Source organism: Alligator sinensis, unplaced genomic scaffold (genome assembly GCF_000455745.1).
Source record: "Alligator sinensis unplaced genomic scaffold, ASM45574v1 scaffold895_3, whole genome shotgun sequence".
Lineage (NCBI taxonomy): Eukaryota > Metazoa > Chordata > Crocodylia > Alligatoridae > Alligator > Alligator sinensis.
Window position 1 is genome coordinate 422,282 of NW_005842210.1, and position 16,936 is coordinate 439,217.

Genomic DNA, 16,936 nt, shown 5'->3' on the forward strand with positions numbered 1-16,936 from the left:
ACACAACTTACTTCCTGTGTATCCATTGAACAGGATATCACATGAGCTGCAGCAGTGTGTTGATTGGGAACCACTGCTTTTAGACATACAACAATTGTATTACCATAGATTCATAGATGTTGGGGCCGGAAGGGACCTCAATAGATCATCGAGTCCAACTCCCTGCATAGGCAGGAAAAAGGGCTGGGTTCAGATGACCCCAGCCAGATGCCTATCTAACCTCCTCTTGAAGACCCCCAGGGTAGGGGAGAGCACCACCTCTCTTGGGAGCCCATTCCAGATTTTGGCCACTCTAACTGTGAGGAAGTTCTTCCTAATGTCCAGTCTAAATCTGCTCTCTGCTAGCTTGTGGCCATTATTTCTTGTGACCCCCAGGAGTGCCTTGGTGAGTAGAGCCTCATCAATTCCCTTCTGCACCCCCATGATGAATTTCTAGGCAGCCACAAGGTTGCCTCTACCAGTATAAGCTGTTATGATGCAACTGTTACATTTGTACAATTTTGTAGTGATACAAGTGTAACCAAACCGTGCTTCATTCCAGGTTCAGAATTAGGGTGATTTTTTTTTTTTTTTAAGCTCGTGTATTGCTGCAAGATCATAGAGAGGTTACTGTTGCTGTGCACACCCAAGAGGCAGCTCTCCCTCCTCATTTAATGCAGTTAAATGTATGCTTGCTCATATGCCTACAAGCAAGTTTAAAACTGTTAAATTGAGTATTTGATTACAGAAGGTAAAAACAGTTGTGGGGAGGTGAGGTACAGTTCCAGTTTGGATTATCAGGATGAGTTGTTAATTACGTCTTCTGTTTGGCTGACCAAATTCATCATCTTGGGGGATCTGAATATTCATGGGGATGGGACTGATGACCTAAGAGTGATATATGTAGGGTTAATAATTGTATACCAAGCCTTTTGATACTACCAGGGGCTTTGTCTCCTTTGTAATAGGTAAATTTTAGGCATCCAGAACAGTATAGGCCAAGAGAGTTTTGTGACAAAAGGAACATAGCTAGGGGAGTTGAGCAGAACTAGGAGTGTCTTCATCTTAATGCAGTAAAATTATTTTCAGCTTCTTGGGGAAGAGTGTGTGTGAGAGAACTAGTGGAATTTCCAGTTGAAAAGATATATTTGTATGTTCGGTCACAACGGGCTATGCATAGAAAGATACGTAAGTTTGCCATGTCAAGTTTTCAGTATTGCTAAAGATGCAGCATGTACTTGCATTGTTGTATTTGATAATCGGTTCCTGCCTGTTGCTTCTTTTGCTGAGTAATCAAAAACATCTAACCTCCTGAACTTTTTTTTAAATCAGGGACTCATAGAAAATGTTACAAATTGCTATAAATTAGTGCATCAGTCCCAACAAACAGTGGGTTTCTTATCAACATAGCAGCAACACCTTGTCAGAAAACAATTAAAAAAAAACCCCAAAAGTTTTTAATTTAATTTTGTAAGACAGTTTTTTTTCCACATAAGTCATCTTAGTTTCCAAGCCATAATAACATTTTTGACATCCACAAATGTGTTGATTATATAAGTTTTACAGACTGTCTGAACAGTTTGTCTGAACAGTATGTCCGAACAGTGTTGTAGGATGTACTGCTATCCCAAAGGTTCCTTCCTAAGTGTACACAAGGTGGCAGAAAACCCATTTAGTTTGTTCATCTTCTGACACTCATACTTTTAAGAAAATCAGAAAGGTCTGTTACCATGAACATTGTAAACAACATGGTCCCAGCACAAAATGTTCTGGGATTCCCCAGTCGTCTGGTGCAGGGGCCTTCAGGCTAAATGCTGTGTTTGAGTTGCTTTGATATGGCCCAGTAGTACTTTTTTGAACAGTTAAGCCAGGGATTTTGAAGGTGTAGCCCATGAGCCCATTTTATGTGGCCCACTAGCTGGTACTGCCCCTTTGAAATGGCCCTTCAAGTGCAAAATTTTGAGAATCTCTGTTCTAGGGTCTCAGTTCAGAAGATAAAATATTTAAACTAGGTTTTTTTCCTGTTTTTAGTGTTGTATTCATTAGAGAATCTTAGGGCATGGATTCACATAACATTTAGACTGGTTTAAATATTTAAATCTGAAAAGTACACACATAGAAGCCCATTAAACTGGTTTAAAGTTGCCTGGAATAGTTCAAGTATGCTTGGAAAATCAGGTGCTCTTGAACTGGTTCACAGTGCACTGGGCCTGGGGTGGTGTGGATGCTAGGTGCACGGTTGACAGCCCAGAGGTTGCAAGTTTGAGGTCACAGCAGAAACACTTACAGTGCAGCCTGTCAGATTCCAACAAAATCTGTGAATTCTGCTAAATATCTCGTCACAAAGACATGAAAAAGAAAAGTAAGAGTGCACTGGTTCAGTGTTACATGTGAACACCAAGTATTCCATCACCTGGGTCTGATTGGTTCTCCAGACATCCCGCACTGCATTGCTCCTTACCCCCACTGCTGCTACTAGCTGCTCTTCTAGGCAACTAGAACTCTGTGGGCTCCCTTCCCCTCCTACCCCCTCCCCTTTTGTTTTTTTGTTAGCACTTTCTTTTTTTTTTCCAATGGTCGTTCAGTAAAAGCTATCTTTCTAACAGCCAGCTGTGTCTTTACTCCCTACTTGACTGCAGCCCTTCGTCATACCCCTCCCAGCTCCTGGGAACCCAAAGCATCCAGCACTCCTGCATCCCACATGCCACTCAGCCATTCCAAATCAGGCATGAACTAATGAAGTTTATTGAACTCGTATTTCGGAGGGAAGGGAAAGAAGAAAAATAAAAGTACTCCTGTCCATAAGTCATCTATCCCCCAAAGCACTGGGTACACGTCCCCCCCCCCAGTTAACCCACTTCATGGCATTCTGTACCAGGTGCTTACTCCCTGGTGTTCGAGCCTCAGCACTTAAATGCTTAAAGGTGACCATGCTACAGAGTGCTAGGGGGCTGTACAGGTAGACACTTCTAATGTAGTTCACACAACTGTAATCCTGTTTCCGATCAGTGACATTTGAGAACAGTGTAGTTGTTACATGTGTTCACGTCCTGTTCTACAAAAATTGTGAATTGGTTCCCAGTTGGTAACATTTTTGTCTTATTACTTCCAATTAATTAAAAGAGTATTCATGTTTTTCTTTCACAAAAATAATCCTACATATACAGTCTTCACCCAAATGCATTTTGAGTTACTTTGCCTCAGTCTTCATAAAACACTCAAGCTGAAGTCAGACACCTAATAAGGATTATTTTAATAAGGAAGGGGACAAGCTGAAGGATGACATAACAAAAGAGGTAGAGAGCATTTGGTGTGTCTGATTGACTGAAATTGAGTTAGCAGGGCCAGATGAACTTTATTCCAGGGTACAGAAGGAACTGGTAGACGAGATCACGGAGCCCATGGGAATTATATCCATGAAGTCATGGGAGATGGGTGATGTACCAGAGGACAGGAAAAGGGCCAGTGTAATTCCCCTCAAAAATGGGGAAGAGAGGGGCCCAAAGAACTACAGACCAGGGGAATCTTCAGTTCAGGGGTATTTAACATTCAAAGACTATTGTACAAAGCAGCTTAGTAGCACTGGTATAGTGAATTTGAGGGTTGTTGCAGAAATATCACATGCCAAGATTTATAATTAAGGATTGCATTAAAAACCAAAATCTCACCAGCCCCAGCCACACTTCCATTAAAGTCAGTGGGAGCATGGCTGAGCGTTAGTTATTAGTGTTCCTGAATGAGGTTTCTGAACAGTAAATCATGTCTCAGCAGAAAAAAAAAATGTATATTACTCTTTCACAGTCAATTTACACTTGGTAAATGAGAACCATGTATTGTTATTTCCTAAACTATAATTTTTGGCTTTCATATTTGTACTTATTAAAACAACCATATCTGGCTTATAGAGAGTAATCCAAGTCATGAAAAGATTGATCTGTAGTACAAATCCACTAATAGATTCCTTTTTCTAACGAGTCACCCCTTTGATTTGGACTCCTGCACATCTGCACAATAAAAGGAGGAACCAAATAGCCTGGCTCCTGTACAGTATTAGCAAGCATTGATCTTAAGAGTTTACCTTTTTGTTATATAATTATAACTTTTTCCTGTTTGTGAATTCATTGGTATTTAAAATGTAACCACAAGCTCACCACAGACCCTCAAATTTGAGGAAATTCTCACTGAAATATTGGAAAGGAATCACCTGCCAATAACTGGAGACAGAAAATGTTAACGTTCTCAGGATTGGATTTACATTGAATTAAATTTAAAGAAGTAATCTTAAAACTATCATTAAAGTTAACACTTCTGTTAGTTTTTATTTTCTGTTAGAAGTGACTTGGCATAATTATTACGTTATGCTCCTCTAGGACATTGAAATCATGTGATACAAGGATTGATTTCTATACCGTGGTTGCTTTTTTTTGCCTCTAGTCCTGCAAAGACATTAACATATGAGCGATGAGCATATTTAAATTGTCTCATGAAACATACTTAGACTGTTCTTGTGGCTGGGTGTTTGTGGGTGGAAGACCTTTTTAAATGCAGTCCGACACTTGAACCTCTGTACAGGGGAAAATTGATTGTTTTAAATTGTGGAATTTTGACATTTCTATAATGGGAGCTTCCCATTTACTCTAATTGTCTGAGATGAGCAGCTACCAAGCAAAGTAGTCTAGCTTACAGTTCCAAATGTTCTGAGTCCTGCTGATGATGTTGCAGTGTCTTGCCAAAGGTCAAGGTTCATATGAAGAAACAGTGTTCTAGCTAAGTTGCGAATGGGGAAACTTTGGGATTTAAAATTTCATATTTGACACAATTAGACTTCTGTGGATGATGCTAGCACAACTCTTACCCTGTCATCCCTTCTGGTATGATTCAATAAATTGGTTTCAATGCCATTTGCTATGTGAGTGGTAGGTAGGGAGTGGGTTCAGATAAAAGTAAAGCTTTAAAATGAAATCATGTCTACTTTCTGTGGACTTCAGATTCCATGGCCCTTTTAGGAGGAGGATTGCTTTGGTCTCTATGGCCAAAAATTCTCTATTCCCTCGCTGTACAGTGTTTCATAGGCTTGCTTTCTTCCTGGCCGCAGCCCTGTGCCCCCCACAGTGACTGGGTTTCACCAGTGGTATATTTTACGTATTTAAAATACTTCTGGCATGAAAGATGGTGAGAAATTTAAAATATTATCCTTTTATGGAGTGGCGTTGTGCATAGAGTTTGAGACATTTAAAATATTTCAGTGGAGGAAATAAACTGGGGAAAGTGTTTCCTGTCTTTAGTGTTTAAGTAACACCCTCTTTTGAAGAAATGTGAAAGGTATTGTATAAAACCACAAAATCATGGTAACTCATACCTGTCAAGCTTCTGGTATTGAAGCAGAGTAGGATGCAGATAGGGTAGCATTAACAGTGGGGTTTTGTTGTGGCTAGATAGTGGAGTTTTGATTTTTAAACAGTGAATCTAGCTGTGGGATTTAAACCTTTAAATATGAAGGTTTAAATCCTAAACCTTTATTGCTACATCCCTGTGCTTTTGTGGGTTAAAGCCTGAGCTGTAAAAATTCACTACATTATGTAATGTGTAAATATCACAGTTGGTATCCATCAACCAATGCAGAGTAAAAGACCATAACTATGCTAAAAATGTACTGTATTCACAAAGGCAAAGAAATTCAGTCTCTGATTAGGCTTATTTTTAAAATAGATTTTATGAGGGCTAGAGTGTCAAAAAGAGGTATCTGAATTTAGTCCTGCAACAATATTGAGGCACTTGAAATTTAAAGAATGCTGAACACCTTGCAGTGTTCATTAAGGTCATTAGTGCTCAATCACTTAAAAAGATCACTTATTTAGGCATCTGAATATTAAGATAGAAACCTTATTTTAAGTTCCTGTATTGTACAATCATATTCTTCCCCCCCCCCCAAAAAAAAAAAACCCAACCCAAGAACAACATGAATATTTTTCTCATGGTTTAATGTGTTGATCTTAGAAATTCTCTTATGTTGGTAAATAATTACTTCTATGTAACAATCAAAATGCTTGGATTTTGTTTGTTTAAAAGGAGACATTTTTCTCCTTTTGTATACTTTTTAATAAAAGCGTATGAGTCTCACTTTCCCAGAAACAGCATTGTTGTTTGAAACGCAACCAGAAAACATGAAACGTTACGGTATTTAATAGAAATCATCTTAATATTACAGGTCATTAGTATTTTTCTTTTTTGTAGGCGGAATCTCAACTATTTTTCCAATGCCTATGCTGCTGCAGTCAGTGCTGTGGACCCAGATGCTGGAAATGGAGAACTCTGCATTAAGGTTCCGTCAGAGCTGTGGAAGCATGTTGATGGTAAAGCATAGAGACAATATTGAAATGTAATGCCTAGGCAGATTTAAATGAATATTAATAACACACAATTATTTTTTAAGTTTAATTAGAAAGGCGTCTGATGCATGTCACATGAAACCCCCCCAAAATTCAAAGTAGCCCCCCCACCATGTGTTTTTAGAAGGTATAGAAACAACTGGGCTGAACATTGTACGTGAGAGTGTCATTGTAAAATGAATAGCGTCAGAAAACAAAAACAGCCTTTCTTGTCTCAAGTACATAGACTTTTCCTATTGTTAGGAAAAGTTGTTAGGAAAGATTGTTAAGGAAAATTCCTGTTAGTTTTTGTTTTCTAACACTATTCATTTTCATGATGACATTTCCGTAAATTGAGTGGCATCCAGTTCCAGAAACCAATTGACTGTATTTATTCCAATATAAGATGATCCCCCATTAATTAGGTTTTATAGATGGAACATTATACATTTGTTATAATTTCCAGGTCTAGAATCTAATTATTGGAGGTTTGCCTTGAATTTGTTCCCCTCCCACTACTATAGCAGGGAAAATAATTTTGGTGGGGGGCAGGTCAGATGCCCCCCTTGTCCTCTGCTCCCCCCCACCAACTTCTCCCTGTAGCACTCTCTGCCCTTGCTGTCAAACCCTGCTCTCCCTGAGCATGTGTAAGTAAAGAGCAAATTGGAAAACACTAATTTTTAAATAAATACGCCTGTGTAATTTGCATATAGGCAAATTACTGTGGGTTACCTTTTTTGAAACTGCTGCAAGTTTTAGCACAGGTATTCCATTAGCACAGTTTTAAGCAGCGCTTGTCTGCCTGCTTATATATAGTACAAACTATGCATGATATTAGTCCAAAGCCAAAAGGTTCATGATTTACCAGGTATTTCATTGGGCTGGGCCCCAGTAGAGTCAACAACATTTCAAGCTATGGTGACCCCACAGCCCAGCACTGCTTAATATGTGTGTGTACTCCAGATACTACCCTGCACAAAGGATTCATGTGTTAATCAGCCTCCCACTTACGCTTGGAACCAGGTGTTCTTGTCATGAGTCTTGGAATCCTCCAAAAATGTATATGTAGATGAAGCGCAGGTCAGCCTCATCCAGACCCGTGTTATGGAGGGTAGAGCCACACTAATCGTATATGGCAGGCTAAGAGAGGGGACAGAGGATGTCGGAGGAATTCTGGATAAGCTGTTTGGGGCCCTGTTTGGTGATATTTTCCAGACATTTAAGGCTGGTGAAGAGACGGGAATAATTGGAAATGGAAAAGAAAGGCACAGCTCAGCTGTTGCAGTGAAAGAGAAGTTGAAATGTATTCAGTTTAGTGGCTCACCGTGACTTTAAAAAGTCAGTGCTGAGGGGGGTTGAGTGCAGTGGGACTGAGCCCAATGTATCTTAATCAGATCAGTTGCACTAGTGGGCTATGTGTCTTATAGTCATTCTCAGTGTTGGTTGCATTTAATCAGCTTCATAATTGGTTTCCATTACTGAACAGATGCTGCTTTTGGCAGCATTTTAATGATAGACCGTGTATATAATGAGGTTTCCTTGCATGTGAGTGTAAGACGGGGAGCTTTTTTTCCCCATGCTGATTGGGGTGGGGGGAACCCCTTATTTTATAGTGGAGTAAATACAGTATGTATTGCAGAGCTTCCATGAGGGCTGGGCAGTATGGGTGCAGAATCATCCAAGCAGGGACAAGCCTAAGCCTGGCTTATCCACTTAACTTACCTTATCTCTCTGCCTCTCAATTATCTTCTCACATCTTGTGGTACCCTTCAAAGGATCTGGTGGCACCCTGGTTGAGAATCCTTTATAGAAGGTATTATGGGAAAAATGAGATGAAAACCTAATTGGTGAATTTGACTAACACACAACTCAAATAAAAATTGTATTGAAATATTTAAAGGGTGTGAGCTTGTAGAGTTTTGTTTTTAACTTTCACTGAAGTGAAGAATAAAAGGCAACAGAAACTTGAGAGAGTGCACCCTAAGTAAGTGTTTTCTGTACATACATTTTGTACAAAGTACATTATATAAATATACATATACACACACTGATTGCTGTCTTACTGCTGCAGAGTTAAAAGTCCTAAAGGTGCACATAAATTTTTCTCTGGATCAGCCAAAGGGAGGTCTTCATTTTGTCGTGCCCAACGTGGAAGGTAGCATGGCAGAGAGAGGAGCTCATGTTTTTTCCTGTGGCTATCAAAATTCTACCAGGTAAGAGTCTTTCAATGTTCTAGGGTCTAAAATTTCTTAACATGTAAGGTATAACAGTAATTTATGGCAATTCACTTAAATTCTAATTTAATTTCATACGAAAAACGTCAAATGATAAATCTCAAACTTCTGTTCAGAGTAAATTTAACAGTGAGAAGCTGAGACCAATTAAATCAGTGGAGGTTTCTAAAATCTTCATGACAGCTAGAAGGAAATGGTACCAAACAAGCTTCCATTCCTGTCAAGAATTATGTGAAGTTGATGGATAGTAAAAGTTGGAATGTTTGTCTGCAAAGTTTCAAGTATTTGGAAAAGAACGCTATGTTGCATTTTCTTATTAATTTGTTTTTACTCTCCCAATCTTTCTAGATTTTGGTTTCCTTGTGTTGATTCATACTCTGAACTGTGTACGTGGAAACTGGAATACACGGTAGATGCTGCAATGGTGGCTGTTTCAAATGGAGATTTGGTAGAAACAGTGTATACCCATGATATGAGAAAGAAGACCTTTCATTATATGTTGACTATTCCAACTGCAGCTTCTAACATCTCACTGGCCATAGGACCTTTTGAAATTCTTGTTGATCCATACATGCATGAGGTAATAATCTTCTTTAGACACTTCTTTTTAGAGACTGGGTAACTTTATTTTTCTTCCAGTAGCAAATATTAGTGTAAGGAAGATATGTAGCATTAACCTCCGCTGATACAATTGCATCATGCTGCTGTTCTAGCACTAGCTTTTAAGATCATAGTATTTTGCATTTTATATTTCTGAAGTAAAATTTTAAGTGAACTAAAACAATATTTATGAGCATAGTAGACTTTAGAGGACTAGATTGCTTGGAAGTGGTAAGAAGGTACTTGTCAAAAATGGTTTAAAATTCAGGCCATGCTGTGGTAGGCTACTAGTGACTTCTGGTTGCTATGTTAAATACATTGGACACAAAATTCCCTTTCACTGTGGAGTATTGTCCATGTGCAAAAAAATATGTATTGTTTTATACCAAAATTTTGGATCACCAGACTGCTGTCAGCTTACAAAATATTTTGTGGACCACCATTTACACCTCATCAAAGACAGAAGGGCCCTCATCCTTTGTGAATGCACCATACCACCTAGGAGACAAATCTTCTCTCGGTGTTTCCCCCACACGCAGCCCCACAATTGGGTGGGTGGGTGTCTTTGTGTTTCTTTTTTTCTCTGTACTAACTGGACTTTCTTCCATGTGCCCTTTCACAATGGGTATCTTCTACCATACTGTGCGATATATCTGACAGGTAATGTCACTTCAGTCTTCTGTGCTCACAGTTTCGTACCTTTTACATGTAGTGATGTAAAAACTATAAAAAATATTGTTGAAAATTTTCAAAATCTAAGTAAAATGCCACTTTTTTTAAAGTCAGTTAAAGCAATTTGACAAATGTTGAATAATAAAGAAACGCATACAGTTTTTTTAAGGTGATTGATCTGAAGGCTAGCAATGCTGTTCAAAACACCAACACTTGGGGTAACTCTATTGGAGACGGTGGTGTTTCACTAGACATGATTCTGTCTGGTCTGTAGTTTCTAGTGATATGGTAACTTTAGTGAGTTAGGGATCCAACAGTAACATAAAAGATGGTTGCCTGGGATGAGGATGTTGGTTGAAGCTAAATTAACAATAGCAACATTTGATTGACTTGCAGCTATCTGTAAATGTCAAAAAGAAAGCAAAAATTACTGTTGAGTAAAGAAAGGTAGTAGGGATGTAAATATCATTAAATAATCTGTTTAACCTTCTCTAATTATATTGGTTAATGGATAATACTGCAGCTCCGACACAGCTGCTGCTGGGAGCTGTTCTCAGGGCCTCTTGAGGGAGGGAGAGGGAGAAGCCCTGCACTGGGAGGCAGCAGCTAATTGCTTAACTGAGTCATAAGGCTGCTTGCTGTTTTCCTCTTTAACCTCAGGCTATGGATATTAAACCCCCCTGCATCCCTTCCGCCGTACCTCCTTCCGATTCCTGCTGCTGAGGCACTGCATGGCTTCCTTTTCCCCCTTCCTTGCCCGGCTGTGTCCTGTCCTACACACTAACCTGTAACTGGTAAGGTAACTGGCTATTGCTGTCCTTATCAATTACATGATTAATCATTTTGCCTTTCACCGCCCTAAAAGGTAACGGGTAGTGTTCAAGCCACCTAATTCAGAAAATTGAATACATTTTAATACTGTTAAATAATAGACAATAGTAGGTATAAATCTTTTGGACTATTACTTCATCTCTTCCTGGTCCAAAATAACTAGTGTGAATGACCTTCAGTATTCAGTGCAAAGTTTACCTGTTTGAGTGGGCCAACCTTTGAAATGGTAGTATTGCATACCTCTGCACCTTGATTTAGTACTTCTGCATGCATTCTTTTCTCCTCTCACATTTAGGATTTGCAACAGGGTTTTCTTTTCCTCCTAGATACCTTTTGCCACAGTTTGAAAAGAAGCATTTGTTTCTATTAAATTTCTTTGGCAACATTTTTCTTGGGTTTTTTTACCCTTTAAAACATTTTGCTTCTGAGTTAGTATATTTTAGTAAAAATATCTGGTTACAAATTCATATCTCTTTTGTTTCTAGGTAACTCACTTTTGTTTGCCACAACTTCTCCCGTTGCTCAAACACACTACATCATACCTTCATGAAGTTTTTGAATTCTACGAGGAGATCCTTACATGCCGGTATCCTTACTCCTGTTTCAAGACTGTTTTCATAGATGAAGCATATGTTGAAGTAGCTGCTTATGCCTCCATGAGTATTTTTAGGTTAGTGTTAAAAAATTACGTATGTTAAGGTTTGTGCCATGAGAGCAACTCCACAGTTCCTCAGGTTTTTTGGTTATTGGAGAAAAACTTCAAAGGTTGTTTCCTTAAGTTTGGCACCTATGTATGGCTTAAAATAGGCATGTCCTAGCCTGACTTGAAGCACCCAGGTTTGGATATTTTGGCATTTATTCATATTATTGATTTATAAAAAGTTCCTTGTCTCTCTCTCTCTTTTTTTTTTTTTTTAAGTAAGGACAGTAGATCTAAAAAAAAATACTGCCAGGTTAAATTTTACTTTCTGTAACCAGAAATGTTGTCATGCACAATATTTAAGAAAATGTTAAACTGCAGCAGTCTGACAATGTATTGTACTCTGCATGTAGGAACGAAACATTGCAGGTATGTGAGTAGCTCATTTAAAAATGTATATACTTACGAGTGGAGAATTTCCAAATTATAGTATCAATTCTGTTTCATTTGTTTTGGTTGTTCAAAAACAGGCCTTTCTTTTCTTGGCCATTATCTTTTATACCATTCCTTTCTCTCTCTTTCTTGTGGGTTCCAGCACAAACCTTTTACACAGTGCAATGATTATAGATGAGACTCCGCTAACCAGAAGATGCTTAGCTCAGGCCCTGGCCCAGCAGTTTTTTGGCTGCTTCATATCCAGAATGTCCTGGTGAGTATCTTAAACAATAATATATACAAAATGGTAACAGTAACTGGACCAAACTTCAGAAGTATAAGTTGCATGTTGTATTTCACTCTAAGGGCAAGTGAAACAGTGTCTTTAGAAGAAACAATGCGAGTCACTCTGATGCTGAGGTCAGCACAATGAAATTCAAGTGAAGTTGTTTGGTTTCTTACTGAAATAGAAATAGCTATATAATTATTACAAAGTAATATGATCTAGCCTATGCTACGTGATCAAATAAACAAAAAAAATTAATCAAAGAGGTAAACGTTAAGAACTCGAAATTGAACACCAAATCCTGATTAGATGTTACCATAAAAAAGGGTTATGTGGATAAATAAAAAGGTCCTACTTACCTTTTGAGATGCAGGCTGCTCAGGGGCTATGAGTTCTGGCTTGGGAGCAAGAGGTTCAGAAGGCAAAGTACCACCAGTGCTAGCTAGTTAATGCAGATTCTGGGCACTTGGAAATACCCAAAGTAAAATAATTACACAATACTAGCAGACTTAATAGTGGCACATGTACACCCCATGCTTTCTGTTAAAAGGTCTTTTTTTCAGCTTCTTTATAACTTTGTCCAAACATTCAACAATTAGGGTAGAATTGTCCATGCCTATATTAGGTTGAATTTTTGGGAATACTTTCACAGAAATGACTGCCACTTTGAAAGTAAAATTAGGGGTAAAATACATTTTTTTCCCCTCTGTCAAAGACTTTTTAATCTTTTTGTTGCCTGGTGCTGCCACACTGAGAGCAGGGACTTGAAATTTGTCTGAGGGATTGGTTGATTGCCTTTGGGATAAGAATGTGCTTTTTGTGTGTTAATTACATTTGTTAGAATTAGCAGATAAAACGCTTGATCTGGGCCGGCAAGAGGCCGAGAAGTGTTTCTGTCTCAGCTCTAGTTCAGAGCTTAAGGGGCTGAGCACAACCAGTTGTCACCAGACTTGGGTGGGCCTAATACCACAACTAAGATTAAGAAGACAGTCTCCCCTGCTTGACAGCTAGGCAGTGTGGAGGAGGAAGCATCCTGACTGGAATGTGGAAGGGTACTTTCAGGACAGCAGAATTGCTCACTGGGACATGGAACCTGCTGACGGTTAGGAGGACGGATCAGGCATGAGTAGGAGAGAAGTCTAGATTGGGAGGGGAGAGACCTGTATTAGCTGGGCCACAATAACTCCATCCATTTAAAATATAGTGTTTTGTACTTCTACCCCCAACATCGTGCCCATCTAAAGCCTTGTCTGCATCATGGATTTTGGCTATTGATGGCTGTCTAGTCCAGGTCATATCAAAAGATGTTTTTATCAGTGAATTGCACTTCTGTATCTTAGCTTTGCTTGCAAACAGTCATTGATAGCTCTAACTGTGGCACATCTCTGGGATAATGAGGTCTTAGTCTCCCTCAAAAGAGCTGTTTCTTTGCCTTCTCACTCATATCTCTATGCCTTCAGTGGAACTTCTGTTCTTGAGCATCTAGTTATTTACCAGGCAGCTTTATTTCCCCTTTCATATACTTCCTCAGCAGAAACTTCTTAAAGAAGGCTTTTCAGTCCCATTCTTCACCTAAACCTCAGATGGGTGAGAGAGAAACAAGTCATGTGTAGGTTAAAAAAAAAAAGAAAAGTTGAAGGTCGAGTCTTTAGGTAGTTGATTGATTTTTATGCATAACATTGCCACACTGTTTCTGCTTTTGCTATTGCAAGGAAGCTCATTCAGTATTTTATAGTGTTGTGCCCACTTCTGTAAATAACCATACTTGAGGTAATTTTGTAACTTTTGGTGTATTACATTGTCTGAATGTTGCCCATTGTATTACATTGACTCTTCCATAATTCAGATGTATGGATGTAGCAGTAGTTTTGACATTTTGGCATCTGTCTTACCGTTTCAGATCAAATAAGTATTTTTTTTTTAAGTTTTAGTACAGGCTCCCATGGTTAAAAGAAGTTCACAGTTTTCACTGGCTCCTTAATTTCATGAGTCCTGTCCTGGTGCCATATTGCATAAATCAGTTCACAGCTCATCAGGCTCCTGTTAACTCAGAAAAGTTTTATAATCTCAAATGTGTGCACCAGTACAAGATTGAGCAAAACCTTATCTTTTGGTATTTCAAAATACCTTACAAAATACAATCCGAAGTTGTATTATTTTTTTCCCTAATCGCAGGTCAGATGAGTGGGTCTTAAAGGGAATCTCTGGATATATTTATGGTCTTTGGATGAAAAAAACCTTTGGTGTTAATGAATATCGCCACTGGATTAAGCAGGTAATAAAACAAAGGAGATTTGCTTTTAAATTACTTGGCCATTTTAATCTCAAGAGGACACAATTAAAATAAATGTAGGTTGCAAATGCATATAATTTAAAAAGACATTCTTAATCATATTTCTACTTGAAATTTCTTTACCCCATTACAAGCAAAATACTTAAATTACTACAGATGAAAGAACACTAGAAAGTTGTATCTGCATGCTTTGCACAATCATTTTAATTTCTTCTGCTGTATGTTAAGTTTCCCCCATTTCGATTGTCTTCTCCATGAATTTGGGGAGGTAAGATATTTTAAATTCAGTATGGGCAAGAACTCTTGCCATATTTCTTCAGGTTCCATAGTGTTATCTTCACCAACAGAAACATTAGGCCTCATTCTACAGTAAATTCTGCATGTTCCTGGGATCTTGTCCATATCAGAACTCCTGGTGCAGTTGGACCACAGCAGTTAAACTTGGGGTATCATGCAGAAGGAATTGCTTCTTATGTAACTCCTTTTATTATATGTGACTCTTTCACTGCTCTTTTCCAGTACTTCTGTCTCATGTTAAATATCCATGTTTGAGAAAAGCTCAGAATTTGTAAGAGAGAATATAAATGCACAGTAATAACATACAACTGCATCCAGTAGTTTTTGTATGGGTAGTACAAAATCAAGCTGAGCATAAGGTAACCTTTAATCAATAGGCATTAGAAAAAGTTTTTCCTTGAGAGCAGGTAATTCCATACCTTCTTACTACAACTTTCTTGTACCTTCCTCTCAAGTAAAGGATATCTGAACATGTTTTGGAGACAGGGAGACTCTATGGCCTGATTTAGCACTGTATTTGTATTCTTCATGGAAGAGTAATAATCATAGTTGGTGTTGACGGACTAGGAATAATCTGTTTTGGCAACTCAGTTTTCTTAATTCCCAGACACTGGTGAATTCCCTTGCTTTTATAATTCAGGTAATCCAGAGCCATTTATGCCATGACTAAGCGAATAACATCATCCTTTTGTTATGCTATCAATGAAATACTAAGCTTTAGCTCTGCTCAGTTCTCTTATTTTTGTTTGTTATGACGGATGATGTCTGTTCTTTGGTTTAACTTCATAAATGCCACCAGCTAAAGCCTTGCAATTTTTTTTAGTGAATTAGTAAAATAACTTCAAATCATTTCACTTCTTTGCATGTGATCTTGAATGTCAAGAAGTGATTGTTATTGTGCTTTCCCCTGTTTTTGTACTTAGTACCTTCTACTTACCTAAATAATCATTTTACATTTTATATATTGTATTTATTAGGAACTAGATCAAATAGTGGCATATGAACTGAAGACTGGTGGAGTTTTACTGCATCCAATATTTGGAGGAGGAAAAGAAAAAGACAAGTATGTTTGTTTAAGCCATAAGTCATTACAGGGTGTGTTTTTTATGAGGCCATTAATGCATATTCTTTGGGTGTTTTGTGAGGCACAAGGCCAGAGGCCAAAGCCTTGAGCTGCCCAAGACATTTATTAATGGCTTCATAAAGTATGTCCTAGTATATTTTATCATGATTATGTTGTTATTTCTCAAGTTTTAAATGAGAAGGGAATTATATTTAATGAATGTCTTTAATCCCAGTATGAAAATCTGTTTTCAGCACTAAAACAAGAGGAGAAGAAAGGGATCTAAAAATTATTTTTACAATGATGATAAGTCATAAATTCTGAATTTGGTGGCTGTTTGCCTTTTACTTTGCCCTTTTTCTGATTTTGCTTCTTACCTTACAACTTTTAATGATAAAACTTTGTCCTCATTTAGAAAATGTAAGTTAAAAAAAACATACTATTAATGACAAGCCAAAAATGGTTTGGATAATTTGACACAGTACTTTCTTAGGTGTATGTGCACCTAAATTTTATTTTTTTCTTAAAATTGAAAGCCTCAGAACTGAGCCAATTATACACGTACTGGCTTAAAAGTTGAAGAGTGTCTTTTAAAAAAACCCCAGCTTTCTAGAATGAGAACTGGAATATAAAAGTTAGTTTATCAGCCAGGTAAACCCTCAGCAGCAAACACATGGCTGTCTGGCTGTTGACAGATTCAGTTTGTATATGCCTGCCAGGCCATTACTCAATTTTGCCTGTCTACTAAAGTTGAATTTTGATTTAATTCACTGTCCTGCTTTCTTTTTAGAGTAGTAAAGCAGGCAAAGTAGTTTGATGGCTTTGCTGCACACAACTTTGAAAAACAAGGCATAGCTCGTTGGTCTAATTTTAGGTCTCCTGGCCTTGTTTGTCTTAAACAAAAAATTAGGGTGTGTTGAATTAGGTTTTGGTCTAGGTTGGTTTTTTTTTTAATTGGCAGTTAGTATTGTTTCACCAACATGTTCTCCTGTGCTGAGAAACTGAATTCAAATGAATGTTGTTGGAAGAAGCTGAGAAATGCAGCAAGCTTTTTAAAACAGTGAGCTAAATAGAAGGCAGATTCATTTATTATGATATAATATCATTGGTTTCAATGAAATTACTATGGATTTATGATGATCTGAGAATGTTACCCTAACATTTTATGGATTCCAAGTACCTAAAAAGTCAGAACTTTTTCTGGGTTCTTCCATTCATACTCTTCTCTGCTTTCCCTA

General features: G+C 38.0%; 1 protein-coding gene across 4 annotated transcripts in view; it reads left to right on the forward strand.

The window, feature by feature from the left end:
- Nucleotides 1-16,936, forward strand: part of TAF2 (TATA-box binding protein associated factor 2) — a 90,455-nt gene that overhangs the window by 14,909 nt on the left and 58,610 nt on the right. For 2 of the 4 annotated variants that reach the window (XR_003094810.1, XM_025207815.1), the window contains exons 3-9: nucleotides 6,214-6,332; nucleotides 8,419-8,560; nucleotides 8,930-9,161; nucleotides 11,170-11,354; nucleotides 11,920-12,033; nucleotides 14,221-14,320; nucleotides 15,613-15,698. Coding sequence is in view for 3 of the 4 variants with exons in the window: in XM_025207815.1 (XP_025063600.1) it covers nucleotides 6,214-6,332; nucleotides 8,419-8,560; nucleotides 8,930-9,161; nucleotides 11,170-11,354; nucleotides 11,920-12,033; nucleotides 14,221-14,320; nucleotides 15,613-15,698 (978 nt within the window). In the remaining variant the exon portion in view is untranslated. Of the gene's footprint in view, nucleotides 1-6,213; nucleotides 6,333-8,418; nucleotides 8,561-8,929; nucleotides 9,162-11,169; nucleotides 11,355-11,919; nucleotides 12,034-14,220; nucleotides 14,321-15,612; nucleotides 15,699-16,936 lie in introns of those variants that run through there. The other 2 variants (XM_025207817.1, XM_025207818.1) reach the window with 2 other exon arrangements.